This window comes from Microcebus murinus, chromosome 3 (assembly GCF_040939455.1).
Source record: "Microcebus murinus isolate Inina chromosome 3, M.murinus_Inina_mat1.0, whole genome shotgun sequence".
In the NCBI taxonomy this organism is placed as follows: Eukaryota; Metazoa; Chordata; class Mammalia; order Primates; family Cheirogaleidae; genus Microcebus; species Microcebus murinus.
In genome coordinates this window covers 79,947,828-79,964,628 of record NC_134106.1, presented here as the reverse complement: position 1 = coordinate 79,964,628, position 16,801 = coordinate 79,947,828, and the positions used below count along the sequence as shown (strand labels likewise).

Sequence of the window (16,801 nt, the reverse complement as noted above, 5' to 3'; positions counted from 1 at the left end):
TGTTAAAGCCATATTCACTTTCAAATTCTGGTTGAGCAACAGCTGTTCTGTGGGGCTTTCTCAGTCCGCTCCCCCAAGAATTGACCATGCAGTCGGTGCATCCTCACTGCCCCCTGTGTACACTCCCATTATGATGCCCACTACGCTTTTCTGTGTCTACCTGTGAGTTCTTTAGGGCAGGCCCATCTCCCACCCTTCTCTGACATTCCAGGGCCTGTGGCAGTCTGTCTGAGAGCAGGAGGTGCCAGTGAATGTTTCTGGAAAGAATATATGTCCTGTTCTTACCAGCCCTGACCACGCTGCATGCTCTGGTGCACCCCAACACTCCCCGCCCCAGTGGTTGACTTCCTTCCTCAGTTTTATGCAGAGGTCATCTGTCAGTGCGCTGCCAGTCCTAGACCACCGCCCCTGCCCGAGGGTGGGTGTTCCTATCCAAGAACCCCGTCCCACAGGGTTCTTGTCTGCCAGGTCTGGTGAGGATTTTTGAGCTGATCCCTTCAGATCCTCTGCAAAAAGGTAGCTTGGCTTTCCTGAAGGAGCTTCACTCAGTTCCTAGGCGTCCCCAGGGTGTGTGGAGGATTTACTTTACTCTTCAGTTCTGTCCTAGTTAACAGTCACATTGTATCAGGAATCCCTTTGTCAACCCCTGAGGAATGTTTTGGTGGAGTTTTTCTTTTCCTCCAATGTTGGATTTAACTTCAGCCTCCCTGTGGAGACCGCTTGGAGGCCCTGAGCCTGTTCAAGGCCAGCTCATCACCGCCACATTCTCTGGGTGGCTTTTCTTCTTTATCACCTACTCCGCATTTTCCAATTTTTCTCAGGACAGACGTGACTGGTTTCTGGGTAGGGAACCCACAGGGGTGGCCCTAACATCGGTACCTTCTCTGCTCCTCTGAGGGAGTCCTGAGTGTTGAGTTTGGTCTGGGACCTGCCTCTTCAGCAGCTCAGCTGGATCCCTTTTGTGAGAGCTTCAAAGGCGTGCGCTGAGCACTAAAGGACCCTAACACAATTGTTTTTAATTTTTATGCCATTTTTTGGTTATTTGCAAAAAAATTTTGTTATTTTAAACCCAAACTCACTTGGGTTTTCCGGCATTGTGTTCCCCGTAAGACGAATATCCCCGGTGGGGCTACCTGCGGCTGCGAGGACAAGGGGTCCTTTTCCCTGGTCCTTCCCCCGCCTCTCGGGACGAGCGAGGTGCGGGGCACAAGTGCTCCCCCGGGGTCGCTCGCGGAGGCGCGCCCGGGAGCGCGGCGGGGAGGAGGGAGGGGACCTGGCAGCAGGACTGGACTTCCTCCCTCCGCTCCGGAACTGTGCGCGGAGCTGCCTGGACGCGGAAACCCGGGAGGCGCCGCGGGAGCCGGCGGGGGCGGGGCGTGGCGAGGCGGCGGGGGGCGTGGCGAGGCGGCGGGGGGCGTGGCGAGGCGGCGGGGGGCGTGGCGAGGCGGCGGGGGCGGGGCCCGGGCGGCCGGGGGCGGGGCCGCGCGGGCTGCGCTGGGTGCGCGGGGCGAGCTGCGCCCGCTGCGCTCCCCCGGCTCTCCGAGCGCTGGGCACGGGCCGGGCTGCGGTCCCCGCGCGCGCAGCAGCCGTCGCCGCCTCTTCTCGAGCGGGCTCGGCCCGGCGCGGCTGGCGGCCGGGGCGATGTGAGCCGGGGCCCGCGGGCGCGGCCGGACCGCCGCGATGTGGCTCAAGCCCGAGGAGGTGCTGCTGAAGAACGCCCTGAAGCTCTGGGTGACCCAGAAGAGCAGCTGCTACTTCATCCTGCAGCGGCGCCGCGGGCACGGCGAGGGGGGCGGCCGCCTCACCGGTAAGGGGCGCGCCGGGGCGGGCGGGCGCAGCGGCCGGGCCGGGCCTCTCTCCCCGCCGGGCCCGCGGCCCCCAGCCCGGGGCTGCGTCGCAGGTGGCGATTTCTTGGGGGGCCAGGACGGCCCTGTCTAGGGCTTGTTTTCCTTTCTCCTGCAATTCTCTTGCGAGTTCCCGTCGAGGTTGTAGCGGAGGGACTCGCGGGCTGGTGTATTTTCCCTGGCGAGGCAGGTGCCTTCGCCACCTGGCCGGGCGAGCACCTGGAGGCCAGATTTGGCTCGGGAATCGAAGGAGAAACACCGGCTGACGAGTCATTGGAGCGAGCCGGGCCGCTCCGAGAGGAGCGAGGAGCGCGGGCTGCTAAGTGGGGCCAGGTGACAGCGGGGTGCGCCCGGGCTGGGCTGGGCTGGCCCCAGGCCATCTGGATGCGCCTGAGGCTCCAGGTGGTGTAGCGGCTGGGGACACGCGGCCAGTCCACGGCCGGGCACAGCTCGGGAGGTCCCGGGGATCAGCGACGGTCTGGCGTGTGGGCCTGGGACTGTCTCCGCGCCCTAAGGGAAACCGAGGCAGTGCGAATCCCAAGCTCCTGATGTTAGTAGCAAAATCGAGCAAGTCAGTTTTTACCTCTGCTTCCAGTGTCTTCCAAGGAATGTTAGGAAAACAACTCAAGCTTGTGAAGTTGATGAAGAAGAAAGCATTTTTTTTCTCTAAAAGTTATGATTGAAAGCTCTTTGAAATCGAGGCCAGCTTGCGTTATCTGAAACACCTGTTTAAGACACCTGTTTAAACAGGTCGGGGAAGGGACAATTAACCATTTTCACCTGTATCTACGGGGCCTATATCAAATTTCCCAATTTTAGAATCTGGATTAAAGGGACCTTACATCTTCCTGTGTCGTCCCTTGTTCTACTGAGAAGACAGAGGCCAGCTAAGGTCAAAGGACGAAGATCCCCATATTAATTGTTGGCGACTTTTTCTGCTCTCTGGCCAGTGTGGGGAAGGCCCTTCCTAAGGCGGAGTCTGGCGGGAACCCTATCAATGTGCCCCGAAACTACAGAACCAAGTGCAAAGGGAATTGCCTTTGCTGGACTTTAGCCTCTGAGAAAACTGGCTGTTGGGTTTGTTAGAGGAGAGAGGACTTCACTGAGACCCAGGGAGTGGAGGTTCTGGGTGGAGGGCACAGGTAGGGTAACTGGGTGACCAGTTGTCCTAGTGGCGGGGACAGCTTGGGCAGCTTGTGCACCTGCTATAGGAGTTGTCTTGAGCTTGGAGGGAGGGAATTAGTGTAGGACCAGGGGGCTGTAGGGTCCTTGGGCTCAGTGGTGACCTGGGCTCTGGGGAATGGAGGTTGGTGTTACCCTGTGAGGGACATCCAAGGCAAAGGGGTTGGAGAGGGTTTTGTGTTTTGTCCCCCTGTTCTTTTTTTTTTTTTTTTTTTTTTTTTGGAGACAGTCTTGCTCTGTTGTCCGGGCTAGAGTGCTGTGGCGTCAGCCTAGCTCACAGCAACTCAAGGGCTCAAGCAATCCTTCTGCCTCAGCCTCCTGAGTGCCTGGGACTACAGGCATGCGCCACCATGCCCAGCTAATTTTTTCTGTATATATTTTTAGTTCCAGCTACTTTCTTTTTATTTTTAGTAGACAGGGTCTCACTCTTGCTCAGGCTGGTCTCGAACTCCTGAGTTCAAACGATCCACCTGCCTTGGCCTCCGGAAGTGCTAGGATTACAGGCGTGAGCCACCACGCCTGGCCTGTCCCTGCATTCTTTGAGGGTGGTGTATTTTAAGTTATGATGTGTGAAGCAGAGTTCCTCATCTATAATGGTCTGTAGTAGGGAGTGAGGACAGGACGTGAAGATTTGTGAAGAACGAACCACGAGGACAGTTTCTGGCAAATGTTTTTGTTCATTCACTAAATTCCGTGCACACTGTGTGGGAGGTTCCCTGCAGCTGCTGTGGGAAAGACTCTTGAGAGCAGAGGTGAGGCCTGCTACCTTCAGGGTGTTCACCATCTAGCGGGGGACATGGGCGTATACGATGTGCTAGGCACCCTCATATAACACACAATTTAGTAGGGGGAAACAAGAAAATAAACAAGTATATAGTATATTGGAAAGTAAGAAAGAATTATGAAGAAAAATAAAACTGATGATGAGTGTAGCGTGTGTGTGCGTGACTCTAAGGACGAAGCTGCCCGTATGATTCCTGGTCGAGCTTCAGGCCCATGTTCCTTCAGGAGAATTTCTGACTCTTTTGTCCAGAGTCTGTCTGCAATGAGCTCAACAAGATGTGGTCCCCTCTCTATTGCAGTCCAAAAACAAGCAGGTCTCATGTTGTCGTTGCACCAGTGGCTTTGGTGTGCCTTGGTATTCAGAATACTTTGATTTGGGCTTACTGTGAATGTGCAGAATTTTCTTCTTAAAGGTACCAAGATCAACCAAAAAAAAGGGGGAGAAAGCCCACAGAAAGACAGAGGACACCGTGTTGACTGTGAAAGGATAACATCTCTTCTGCAGCTTTATGCTTCACCTTCAGGCATTTGGCTGGGAAGCAGGTGGCCTGGCTGTGCCGATTGAGCAGCTATGACTTAACACATCCCCAGTCGGGCTGGTCTTCACGGGGCCACTTAGGAATGCTGTAAAGTCCAGACCCATGGGGCACAGACGGCAGTTCCATGGTGGTGTCAGTTTTCTAAAAAAATGTAGAATTCTAATTTGGGAGATTTTTTTTAGCAATTTAAGAATTTAAAACTTAGATTGAGTTTATTTATGAAAATAATGGGGGGTAAATGGATAGATGTTCTGGCTAGTTCTAAACTTTTGTTCGGAAGGAGGCAAGCAGAGGTGGCCTAAGAGGGATTGGAAATAAAATGTAAGAGAGCAGAAATTAAAATATGTCTCTTTTCTTTTAATGTGATGCTGAATTTGCTATTAGATAGGAGTTTAAACATAGGAGTTCTGGTGGTTAAAGTAGTCTGAACTGCCCAACCTCAGAAATACGAGCTTTTGTTTCATTGAGGATTATAATTTGCTCTGCTACTTACACACACACACTCTCTCTGCCTCATGCCCATCTCCAGTTTTATTTTCCTTCATAATTCTTTCTTTCTAATATACAATGTCCTAGTATGTTTTCTTCATTGTTTCCCCCTACTAAATTGCAGTGTTCTATGAGGGTGCCTTGCACATAATATATGCCCAGGAAACATTTCTAGGATGAATAGATGGATGACTTACATGCATGAATGATGGATCCCACTTTTTTCTTAAAAGGTGGGTGGGGAAAGAGGCCCAACTTTTCAGACTGAGGCTGAGCTGATTGCCTGGAACAGAAGCATCCCTGTGTCTCTCGGCTTCCTGTTTACCTGGCAGTCCTCACCCCAGTGGAAAGTTGGAGTGGGGGGGTGAGTGGGAAACACAGTCCTCTTCCTCTGGTCCTTTTTTGTAGCTCCGTCTTTTGAGAGAGAGGATTATGGCACTGACTTTGCAGTTGGCCAGAAAGGGCAGGCACAGATGTGACCAACTGTTACCACCTCCTGGGCTCTGGGTAGTACTGGGACATGGCCACCTTTTCCTCAGGGTAGAACATGGTGTAGCAGAATTCAGTGTTGCGAGGTGTTTCCAAAGCTCTGCTGACAGAAGTGATTTTGCTGAGCTGGAAGGGAAGTAAACTTATACAGTGTTCACTTTGTTACAGTCTCCAGCCCATGGGAATATTTCTTATAAAAGTTCAGGCTGCTCTGGGAGAACAAAGAGTGGAGAAGTTAGCATGTGGGAGGCAGTGCATAGAACGCAGTTCTCTGAAGCACTCAAAGTTGAGTGGGTTAATAAGGAACTTAGCAGCAGAAAAAGTAATAACCTGATTGAAAAGTAGGCTTTAATAGATATTTCTCAAAAGAAGACATACAAATGACCAACAGGTATATGGAAAATGCTCAACATCACTAATTATCAGGGAAATGCAAATGAAAACTATGAGATGCCACCTCACTCCAGTGAGAATGGTTATTGCCAAAAAGACAAAAGAAGACAAGTGTTGGTGAGGATGTGGGCGAAAAGGGAAGACTTACACACTGTTGGTGGGATTGTAAATTCGAACAGCTATTATAGAAAACAGTGTGGAGCTTCCTCAAAAACTTATTAACATAAACTATCATATGATCCAGCAGTCCTTCTATTGTGTATGAACGGAATGAAATCAGTATGTTGAAGAGATGTCTGCACTCTCATGTTTATTGTAACATTATTTATAATAGCCAAGATGCAGAATCACATATAAAAGTGTCCCACAACAGAAAAATGGGTAAAGAAATGTATATATACACAATGGAATACTATTAAGCGGTAAAAAGAATGAAATCCTGTCATTTGCAACAACATGGATGAATCTAGAGACATTGTGTTAAGTGGAAGAAGCCGGACACAGAAAGACAAATACCACCTGATCTCACTCCTATGTGGAATCTAAAGGGAAAAAAAGGTGCTATCATAGAAGCAGGGAGTAGAACAGTGGTTAGGAGAGACTGGGGAGGGAAAAGGAGAGGGGAGGATGGGGAGAGATTGGTCAATGGGTACAAAGTTACAATTAGGAGGAATAATTTCTGGTGTTTTATTGCACAATAGGGTGACTATGGTTAGCAGGAAGGTATTGTATATTACAAAATACCTAGAAGGGAGGCTTTTGAATGTTCTCACAGCAAAGGAATGATAAAGGCATGAGGTGAGGTATATGCTAATGATCCTGATCGGATCATTATTCAGCATATATGTATCAAAACATCAAATGGTACCCCATAAATATGTATAATTACATATTTGTTAATTAAATCTTTAAGGGCTGATAATATGTATAAATACATGTGTCAATTTAAAAAAAGCTAGTGAAATAAATGTAACTCAAAAGACTAAATATCACCACCCAGATGTACCCTCTGAAGGATTTTATTCTTCTGTGTTTTATTTATATGCATTCTTGGATAATCTTATAATTCTTTTCCCAAAGAGGCTGACAGTTAAAAACTAGTAATTAGAATAAACTATTGATGTTTTCTACTTTGCAGAATGCGTAAGTCCCTGTTCCCATCATTGCATTTATAGTAGTCATGGGCCAATTCCCTAAATAGGGGCAAGGGGAAAAGTATAGTATAGTGGGAGATAGTGTAAATAGGCTTTGGAGTCAAGATAAGTTTGTTGGTTAGGAATCTGGGCTGAGAGGCCTTGGGCTGGTTTATCCAGTTTCTTTGAGCCTTGTTATAACTGAGCCTTAAGACAGGGGCAATAGTGAAGCCCACTTTGGAGGGTTAGAAACTGTTTCTCACAGTTGTGGTACTATTTTTCATTCCCACCAGCAATGCACAAGGGTTCTGGTTAAAATAAAGGTTAGAATTAAAATAGACAGTATATATCAAGGGCTTAATTGTGCTTGGCACCTAGTTAGTAGGTTCGAAAAAAGCAAAGTGACATTTTAAAAATGGAATAACAAGGGGGCTTCTGAGCATAAAGGTGTGAAGAAGTTTGCATGGTAGTAAAGGCTCTACGAAACTTTAATGTATCTGTTAGAAAGTACAGTATTTTTAATAAGTATAATTGAAAGATTAAATATTTAAATAGTAGCTTGGGCTAAGTATTGCCCAGTGGAAACGCATTTTTGTAGGATCTGGTGACAGGGCTTCTTTGACCACATTAAATCCTAGTAAATAAAGGGAGCTTTACTTGGGTGTTCATGTATAGTGGTTCATGCTGTGCCTGGAGTGAAGGGTTTACTGCCTTTGGCACAGTGTCCCACAGGCTGGCGGCTGGGGGTGAAACTGACAGTGTGGAGATTCAGGTGTGGGGTCACAAGGCTTGCCCAGAATGACTGCCACAAAGTTGGAAGCTAGTGAAGCCTAGCATGAGTGTTTCATTTCTTGGCCAGTCCATCTGACTTTGCCTGGAATTCCTGCTCAAGTAGCTGAATTTGCTGGTGGATTTAGTCTCCTCCAATAGTGAAAATCTTTGACTCAATAGGGCAGCCTGTTACATTGTATAGACATTCTACATGTTGGCTCAGATAACTGATACATCTTTAAGCCCCGATAAGCCATTGATAAAAGGCTTGGAGGTTTCCAAGAGTTGCATTTAATGAAAGCATAATAAGGGCAATGTATTTGTAATTAGATAATCACACAAGGCAGTGACTGTGTTACTCCAGGAAGTAACATGAGGTACAGACTGTGTGGGTGGTGGGGTAGAGGAGGCTAGCCATTTTAGCCTAGGCGGGACTCCTTAGGAAGAACTGAAAATGAATGAGAGTCTGGTAGCTTTCAAAGAATTCATTTGGTGGTAGTGAAGGGGTAAGGATTTTATAATCTCAACTCCACATTCTGGAGGCATTGGATAAAGGAGGAATTTACTTAAAATGAAAGTAGTAAATCTGATAATATTTCCAGCATGGAGTTTTTCCCTATTTTTTTTTTTTTTAACTCCCATGAATTGCATTAAAAAGCAGTCGTGAGAATATTTTAGTTGCTGTTTGGGTTTAGATGAGCAACCCCTATACCACCTCTCAGGCTGGCTCGCCTTCACTTTCTGCTCTTAAGCACAGACCCTCCAGTGTGTTGGCACTGTCCTCTCCCAGGACCTTCACTCGGTGTCCCCTCTGCCTGGGCACCCTCGCTCCCCTACTACATGGCTAATTCTTGTTAGTCTTTGGGTCTCAGCCTGAGCCCTGCTTCCTGCAGATGTTGTACCTGGCTCTTCCCCTGCTCTGAAGTCAGGCCACCTGATCCTCCTGTACCACTCTCCACTTTTCCTTTATAGCACCCAGCACTGTGGTCATGATGCGGCTCTTTGTGGCTTTATCAGTTTACAGCAAACCAGACCATGAATGAGCTCCAGGAGGACAGTCCCAGGTCTGTGTCCCTCTCTGTTGTGCCTTTAGTGGTAGAATGCTGCTTGTCACCAGAGCACTCTTGATAAATATTTGTTGAATACACGGATGTAGATATCAAATAGTGCAATCTTGATGAAGATCAAGTACAAACTTGATGTGTAGGTATCAGGTAGTAGATATCAAGTTGTACGTATCAAGTAGAATTAATAGGTGAGAGCCTATGTAGAAAACTTTTGCATCATCATAGAAATGGAACTTGTGTAGGACACAGGAATAAATAATAAAGTGTTGTTCTTAACTCTTTCTCATACCAGTACTGTGTACGTTAAGGACTAGCCATAGTTTGTCGGCTACAACAGCCCAGCTGTTAGAACTGCCCATTGGTAGCCTTTGTGTGAATGATTCCATATAGAACCAGACTAATTTGCCCAGTACATCACCAGCCAGCTAGCACAGCTGTACGACTTGGAGTCATTCACAAACATTTGGTAGGGCTTTCGTTCCACCAGATTTTACCATTATATTTTGGCTTCCTGCTTTTTACTTTAAAAAAAGGAAAGAAAAAAATCAACAAAATAAATAGTCCCTTAATAAGATCTCCTTATGAAAAAGTACTGCATTGTGTGGTTGGTTTTTAATATGGACTCTTTCATGTGCGTAAGAGTATATAACATAAAGCGTCAGTAATAGAACAAATACTACCTACCTACCTCCTTGTACTAAAAACATGGAATATTTCCAGTTTATTTGTATGCTTAATTGATACAGTGTTTACTTTTGTATGTTTTTATTACTTTATGCAAGGGGAATAATACTTTATGTATTTTTCTGTAGATTGATCACCCCTACCCTCTGTGTTGTGTTTCTCTAACACTGAACCATGGTGATACGTGTAGCCATAGTTCACTCATTTTCATTGATGTGTAATAATCCATTGAATGAATATATTGTTATTTATTTACTCATTCTCCTGTCGGTGGATATTTGGGTTCTAGTTGTTGTTTTTTCTCTTTTTTTTTTCTTTTTGAGACAGAGTCTCACTTTGTTGCCCAGGCTAAAGTGAGTGCCGTGGCATTGGCCTAGCTCACAGCAACCTCAAAATCCTGGGCTCAAGCAATCCTCTGCCTCAGCCTCCCGAGTAGCTGGGACTACAGGCATGTGCCACCATGCCCGGCTAATTTTTTCTCTATATATTAGTTGGCCAATTAATTTCTTTCTACTTATAGTAGAGAGGGGGGTCTCGCTCTTGCTCAGAGCTGGTTTCGAACTCTTGACCTTGAGCAATCTGCCCGCTTCGGCTTCCCAGAGTGCTAGGATTACAGGCGTGAGCCACCGCGCCTGGCCTAGTTGTTGTTTTTTCTATTACAAATAATGCTGCTGTGAACATTCTTCTGTACTGTTCACACATGTAAATGTTTCTCTAGAGCAGTGGTTGTTCACACATGTAAATGTTTCTCTAGAGTAGTGGTCCCCAACCTTTTTGGCACCAGGGACCAGTTTCACGGAAGAGGATTTTTCCACAGACTGGGAGTGGGAGGGGATGGTTTCTGGATGATTCAAGTGCATTACATTTATTGTGCACTTTAGTATTATTACGTTGTATTACGTAATGAAATAGTTATACAACTTACCATGATGCAGAATCCAATGGTGCTGCCTATCTGACAGGAGGCGGAGCCCAGGTGGTGATGTGAGCCCTGGGGAGTGGCTGTAAATACAGATGAAGCTTCAGTTGGTTGCCTGCCACTCACCCCCTGCTGTGCAGCCCAGTTCCTAACAGGCCAACAAAGGAACTGTTCCTCGGCCTGGGGGTTGGGCACCCCACTGTAGAGAATATATCTATGAGTGACTTTGGGTGTAGCCCTCAGGCTGGGCTAGGTTTTGCTGCAGTAACAAACACCCAACATGTGCATTTATTTCTCCCTCAGGCTGTATATGGAGGGTGGGCCAGCAGGGGTCTCTTCTCAGCACAGGCACTCAAAGAGGCTGATGGGGGCTTCTGAGATCACTGTGGTGGGGCTAGCAGATTAGTGCATCTCATGCTGGCTCTTAGAGCTTCCCCCTGGGGGTGACACACATCCCTTCTGCTTCTGTTACAGCCAGTCACATGGGTGTGTGTAGCCATGGAGACTCGTGGACATGCCATCCTACTGTGTGCCTGAAAGGGGAGGAGAACTGGAGCATTTGTGAACAGCTCCAATCCTGGGTCATAGGGATGTGCATTTTCAACTTTTCTAGATAATTCCAAATTGTTTTCCAGAGTGATTGCGCACATTTGTATTTCTGGCAGCAGTGCATAAAAATTCCCAAGCCGGGCATGGTGGTGCATGCCTGTGGTTCCAGCTACTCAGGAGGTTGAGGTGGGAGGATTGTTTGATTCCAGACTGGACAACATAGACCTCATCTCTAAAAAAATTTTTTTTAAAACAATTCTCACAGTGGTACATCCTTGCTGATGCTGTCAGAAACGTTACTTTGTGCTGATCTGGTAGGTATTAAAATAGAATCTCGGAATTACTGAGATACTAATTTCTCTTTATTACTAATAGGGATGAGAGTCTTTTCATGTGTTTGGTAAGTACTTGTTTTTCCTTCTGAGAAATGTTTGTGTGTTTTGCCCATTTTTGTACTGGTTATCTGTCTCTAATATTTTTTTAAGGAGCTGTGTGTGTATATATGCCTGTGTGTATATATGTGTCCTGTGTTTTTCAATTATATACATATTTTAAAAGCCATGCTTTTTAGCTTTTTATTTTCATTATAGGTCTTTTGAATAACCAGTATTCTTAATTTTCATGTAGTCAGACGTATCCTTTTCCTTCGGAGTTTGTGCTTTTAGTTGCTTGTGTCAGAAGAGATCCTTAGAAGGAGATCTCCGAGATGGTGGTGAAGCGAGGTCCTGAGATACTAGTGAGAACCTTCCCGACCCCAGTCCAGATTGGAGCAGGACAAGAGGCTGCAGGACAACTTCTAGGAGAAGAGAACGTGATAGACCACACAGTGTGTTTGCACATATTGAATGAAGATCTGCACATCTGGGGAGAATTTATCGATAGATTATTGATACATAGAAAGCGAAATGAGCCAGAAATTCTGGGATAACTGTTAACTGTGCAGGGAAAATAAAAAGTTATATTAGATAAAAAAAGGTTTCAGAGTTTTTCTGAAAAGCTCAGCTCTCCTTAATGTTTATGTAGTTATAATAATGTAAATATTGACTTGTGATCTAACCAAAATGACAGCGTAAAGGGGGCATGAGTGGTGGGTGGCGGTGGTCATGAAAGGGAGCCAGGTCCTGCACTTCTGCAAGTTGACAGCTGATGCCTGCACTTAAAAGTTCAAGGAATAGTCATGTGACTGTGCTATTTGGGGATGTGGAGGTGAATACAAGAAGAGCCCTCTAAGAATTGGAAGAGGTTGCCCTGGGGAAGCTGGGAAGTAGGAGCAGCAAGGCGTGAGGGGACTGTTGTGTTTCTCGTGAGCCTTGCAGTGTTACATACTTCTTTGCATGCCCCTGGGACTTTGATACAGAACAGACGGGATCTGAGCCTGCGTGGAGCTTGGCATGTGTCTGGCTAGCAGCTCCTGTGGGGAATGGAGCTCAGGAAGGCATTGGCACTGTGTCCCCTCACTGCCCGTGGACCATGATTTCCTCTGAACGCCTGTGTGTCAGCTCCCTGTCCTCTCAGGGTGCTATATTTAGCCTTTAAAATGTCTAGAATGTGTGGGGTGTGTCGTTTCACAGAGGCTTAGAACTATTTTCAGAAGTGCGTCTAATTTAGGCAGGTACTTTTATTTGAAATTAAAAGGTTATCTATTCTGGAATTTTTTTTTTTCCTCTCTATAAAGGAAATCAGTTTAGAGTTGTAAGTCTATGATCTCTGTATCTTTCCCAGCCTCAGAGATGTGGTTCTATGACCATAACCCACTCCTTCTGGGGGGTTCCATTTCTTAACTTGCAAAATAATAGCAGTTGCTATAAAAATAGCCATAACAGTTTCTGCATTGCAGAAGATTTTATGCTTCAAACTGTTACTGTTTTCCAGATACATTGGCTAAATCAATTTAATTACTTGTAATTAAAGAAGAACAAAAGACCCCAAAGAGCAGTTCGTTCATCAGTGCCAGGCCCAAGCTGTGGTGGAGCTAGCAGTCTGGAGAGGCGGAGGTGGTGGTGGCAGTGGTGGGGTGCTACTGTGTCACGAAATACTGAATCAGAAATGGTGGTGAGTGCGGTCGGATGCGAGAGAGAATAACAGGGAACCTAGTTTAGGTTGGCATGTCAGGGATGCTGTCTCTGAGGACTTGTGATTTTAGCTGAGACCTGCGGGGGCGGGGTATTATGTAGGATGGTGTTTGCTGGGGAATAGTTGGGGAAAGAGCTGTGCAAAGGTCCTGAGACATCTGAGAGCCTGTTGGACAAGTTAAGTTTGAGGTGCCTGGGAGTTGTCTAGTAAGGCCTGTAGAAGAGAGAGCCAGGGGCAGGTGGATGTCAGCGGAGTGTATTTTCCCTGAAGCCAAGAGGAAGCGTGTGCAAGGAGGGGGGAGTATCGTGGAAAAGGCCAGTGAGACACACTCGCCCAAACCAGGGAGAGTGGTTTGGGTGCAGGGAGATGTGGTGCAGGTGTGGACCAGAGATTGGACAGGTGGTGGGGAAGCAGGGATGGCGTGTGAAGGCCATCCAGGTGGGATGTGGCTGTTTTTTGGTTACAAATTTATTATTTGTCTACCAGTAGAGTCTCTGCTGAATGCTGGATGTGCAGGCGTTGTGGACTTGGGGCAGAGCTAAGCAGGTCCAGGGAAGAGTAGATGAGGCCTCCAGTGAGGGGGTCTGTGGGAGCCATTTCCCAAGGACTTTTGTTTTAGAAATGAGGTTGTTAAGTACTCAATACTGGGACAAAATATGCCTCAAAAATCTGTCTCTGACTACCTGTGACACAAGAGATGTAATCGTTATTTGGTCTCTGTCCCTGGCGCTGAGCTCCTGAATGCCTTGGAATTTCTCGGGCAATGGGAGCATCTTTTGTTCTAATGAGGTGACTCTTGGTGGGCTCCTGGATGGGGGCCTGGTGACCAGAAAGAGCAAGCCATGGTTAGAAGCTAGGAGCTTTCAGCTCCACCCCACATCTTCCGGGAAGGAGAGCAGGGTTGGAGATTGAGTTTATAGTCAGTCATACCTACATGATGAAGCCTCCATAAAAATCCCAGGCTTTGGGGTCAGAGAGCTTCCAGGTTAGTGAGGACATCCATGTACCCCAACTCCAGGGAGAACAGAAGCTCCTGGGGTTGGGACCACCCCCTGTGTACCTTTTCATTTGACTATTCATCTCTGCCCTTATCATATCCTTTACAAGAAACCAGTAAAAAAAAAAACCCATTTCTCTGAGTTCTATTGAGCCCTATAGCAGCATGAAACATGAGGAAGGGTTCTTGGGATCCCCTGACTCATAGCCACTTGGTCAGAAGTGCAGGTTGACAACCTGGGACTTGTGATTGACAGCTGAAGTCAGGGCAGTCTTGTGGGACCGAGCCCTTCACCTGTGCGGTCCACACGAATTCCAGGTAGTATCCTGATTGAATTGTAGGACTCCCCATTGCTGTCTGTCTGGAGAGTTGGGGAATTGGTTGGTGTGGGAAAAACCCCCACACATTTGGTGTTAGAAGTGTTGTGTGTAGTAGAGTAAAAGATAAGTTTTTTCTTATACCACCAAAAGAATTAACTAATTTAGATGGAATTGAAGGATTGGCTCATTACTAGATAGTGATTGTTTCACCTAGCAAAGGGAGTTCTTTGAGACGACCATGGCAACTTAAAAATTGGGTAATGTTAATTTGCTTTATATTTGGTGTCTTATGGTGCCTGCGTGTGGGACAGCCTTTAACAGTCTTGTCTGGGCTAGATGCTTGTAGGAATCTGATCTGGCTTCATTCAGTGTTTTGTTCAGACTTCATTTCTCAGTTTTTTAGATGTACATAGTCTCTTATAAGTAATATTAACAGGATTCAACATTTATTCCCAGAAGTAAAATATAGATTTAATGTCATTTCAGTGAATTGCATAGTCTGACCAGGAAGTTTGGCTATTTTAAATTATTGATTCCATCTAACAGGATTTTAGATAAATATGTGGCCTGTTGATTGGGATGTAGGGAAGTTTTAATAAAGAAATGTCGTGGTGTTCTGAAAATGGTATTTGCCTAGTGACGGATGGTTTGGAAGGAGCTTCTGGGCTTTCTCACTTGAGAAGCAGTCTGTGCATGACAGAAACACTTTAAAAAGGTATAAATAGTCTGGGTGTGGGGACTCACGCCTGTAGTCCCAACACTTTGGGAGGCTGAGGCAGGGGGATTGCTTGAGCCCAGGAGATTGAGACTAGCCTGGGCAACATAGCAAGACCTCATCTCTACAAAAAAATTAAAAAATTAGCTGGGCATAGTGGTATGCCTGTAGTTAGCCCCAGTTACTCAAGAGGCTGAGGCAGGAGGATTGCTTTAGCAAATTTAGGAATTTGAAGTTGCAGGGAGCTATGATTGTGTCCCTGCATTATAGCCTGGGCCACAGAGTGAGTCCCTGTCTAAAACAAACAAACAAATAAAAGGCATAAACAGCATAGCACAACATCAGTTAGAGATTCAGGAATTTCACCTACCCAGGGAGCATTGAGAGCTAATGTGGGTTCTGAGGTTTCTGTTATGTTGCTGTTTTGCTGTTGCAATAGAAAATAAATGGGAAACATGAGCAAGGCATTAAGATTGCTTTCAGAATATCTAGCTCGTCATCATCCATCTATCAAGGATTCAGTCACAGCAAGGCTGTGGCTGGAGAAAAGGGTCACTGGATTTTCTAGATCGTAGTAAAAATCCAGTATCCCAAAACTCTGTGTGTGTGTGCACTTGCCTGTATTGGTTTTAACCTGTAGCTTTCCTTAGGTTCTTTAGGTACAGGAGAGTTTGGGCATTCATTCAGTTTTCAAAGTGGACACTGTTTAATCCCAAGGTAATAGAGCTGCCTGTTAATGTGGGGATTAGTTTCTGTCTTAGTCCATTTGTGTTGCTATAAAGGAGTACCTGAGGCGGGGAATATATAAAGAGGTTTATTTGGTTCACAGTTCTGTAGGCTGTAGAAGAAGGATGGTGCCGGCACCTGCATCTGGGAAGGGCCTTAGGAAGCTTCCACTCATGCCGGTGGAAGGTGAAGGGGGCCAGGGTATGCACAGAGCACATGTTGAGAGGGGGGAGAAGGTGCCAGGCCCTTTTGAACAACCAGTTTTTACAGGAACTAACAGTGCAAAAACTCACTCTTCATCAGGGGGACGGTACCAGGCTGTTCATGAGGGATCCACCCCCAAGACCCAAACACACCTCCCACCAGGCCCCACCTCCAACATCGGGGATCAGATTTCAACATGAGATTTGGAGGGGCCAAACATCCAAACTCAGGTTCCAAAGTCAACATGAAGACAAACATTACTTGAGTTGGAAACAGCTCTAGGAGCCAGCAGGTCACCTTTTGTAATCTGCCCAAGTTATATGGAGTTTCTGGGAAGTGACAGCCTTTATAGAGCTGGGAAATCCTGCCCCTCCGTGAACCCTCATTAGGGCCTGTGTTCCCTGAACATTGCCCTGTGACTTTGCTGTTTCCCCTGTGTTTTGACCAGTGCATGTCGTTGAATTTGATAAGTTAACATGAGATTGCACCCCTTATACCACCAACTGCTCCTCGAAGTAAAGTACCTGAGGCAGCTCCCAGCCAGGTGAGGCCCATGGTGGTCACGCGTACACTTTGTGTATTACTTGGGGGAACTGCTGATAGGTGAGGTTGGTGGTGGCATTTTTGCTAGTTGAACTTTCTGATTTCTGTTCTTCAGATGGCTTGTAACAAAAAGAGGTTTGTACTAAGCAGATGTTTTGTCTTTCAGCCTTTTGCTTGTCTTCATTTAGCCAAATAAAACATTTAGATTTGAGGAGAAAAGGGGTTGGAGAGCCTCTTGTAGAAATGGAAGGTTCTCTTTGATAGGATATGTAGCTCACTGTGAAACTCGCTTTCTTTGGTTTGATTTTAGCTTCCTATATGAACTGGAAAGCCAGATTTGAGCCTTCTCTATTAATACCCAAAACTAAGTTATATTGTGGA

General features: G+C 46.4%; 1 protein-coding gene across 2 annotated transcripts in view; it reads left to right on the top strand.

Annotated features, from left to right (window-relative positions):
• Positions 1–1,511: 1,511 nt before the first annotated feature.
• TBC1D8 (TBC1 domain family member 8) overlaps positions 1,512–16,801 on the top strand; it is a 107,655-nt gene continuing 92,365 nt past the window's right edge. For both annotated transcript variants that reach the window (XM_012740467.3, XM_012740466.3), the window contains exon 1: positions 1,512–1,807. In XM_012740467.3, the coding sequence (XP_012595921.1) occupies positions 1,681–1,807 (127 nt within the window). In that variant the 5' untranslated portion in view covers positions 1,512–1,680. The remainder of the gene's footprint in view (positions 1,808–16,801) is intronic.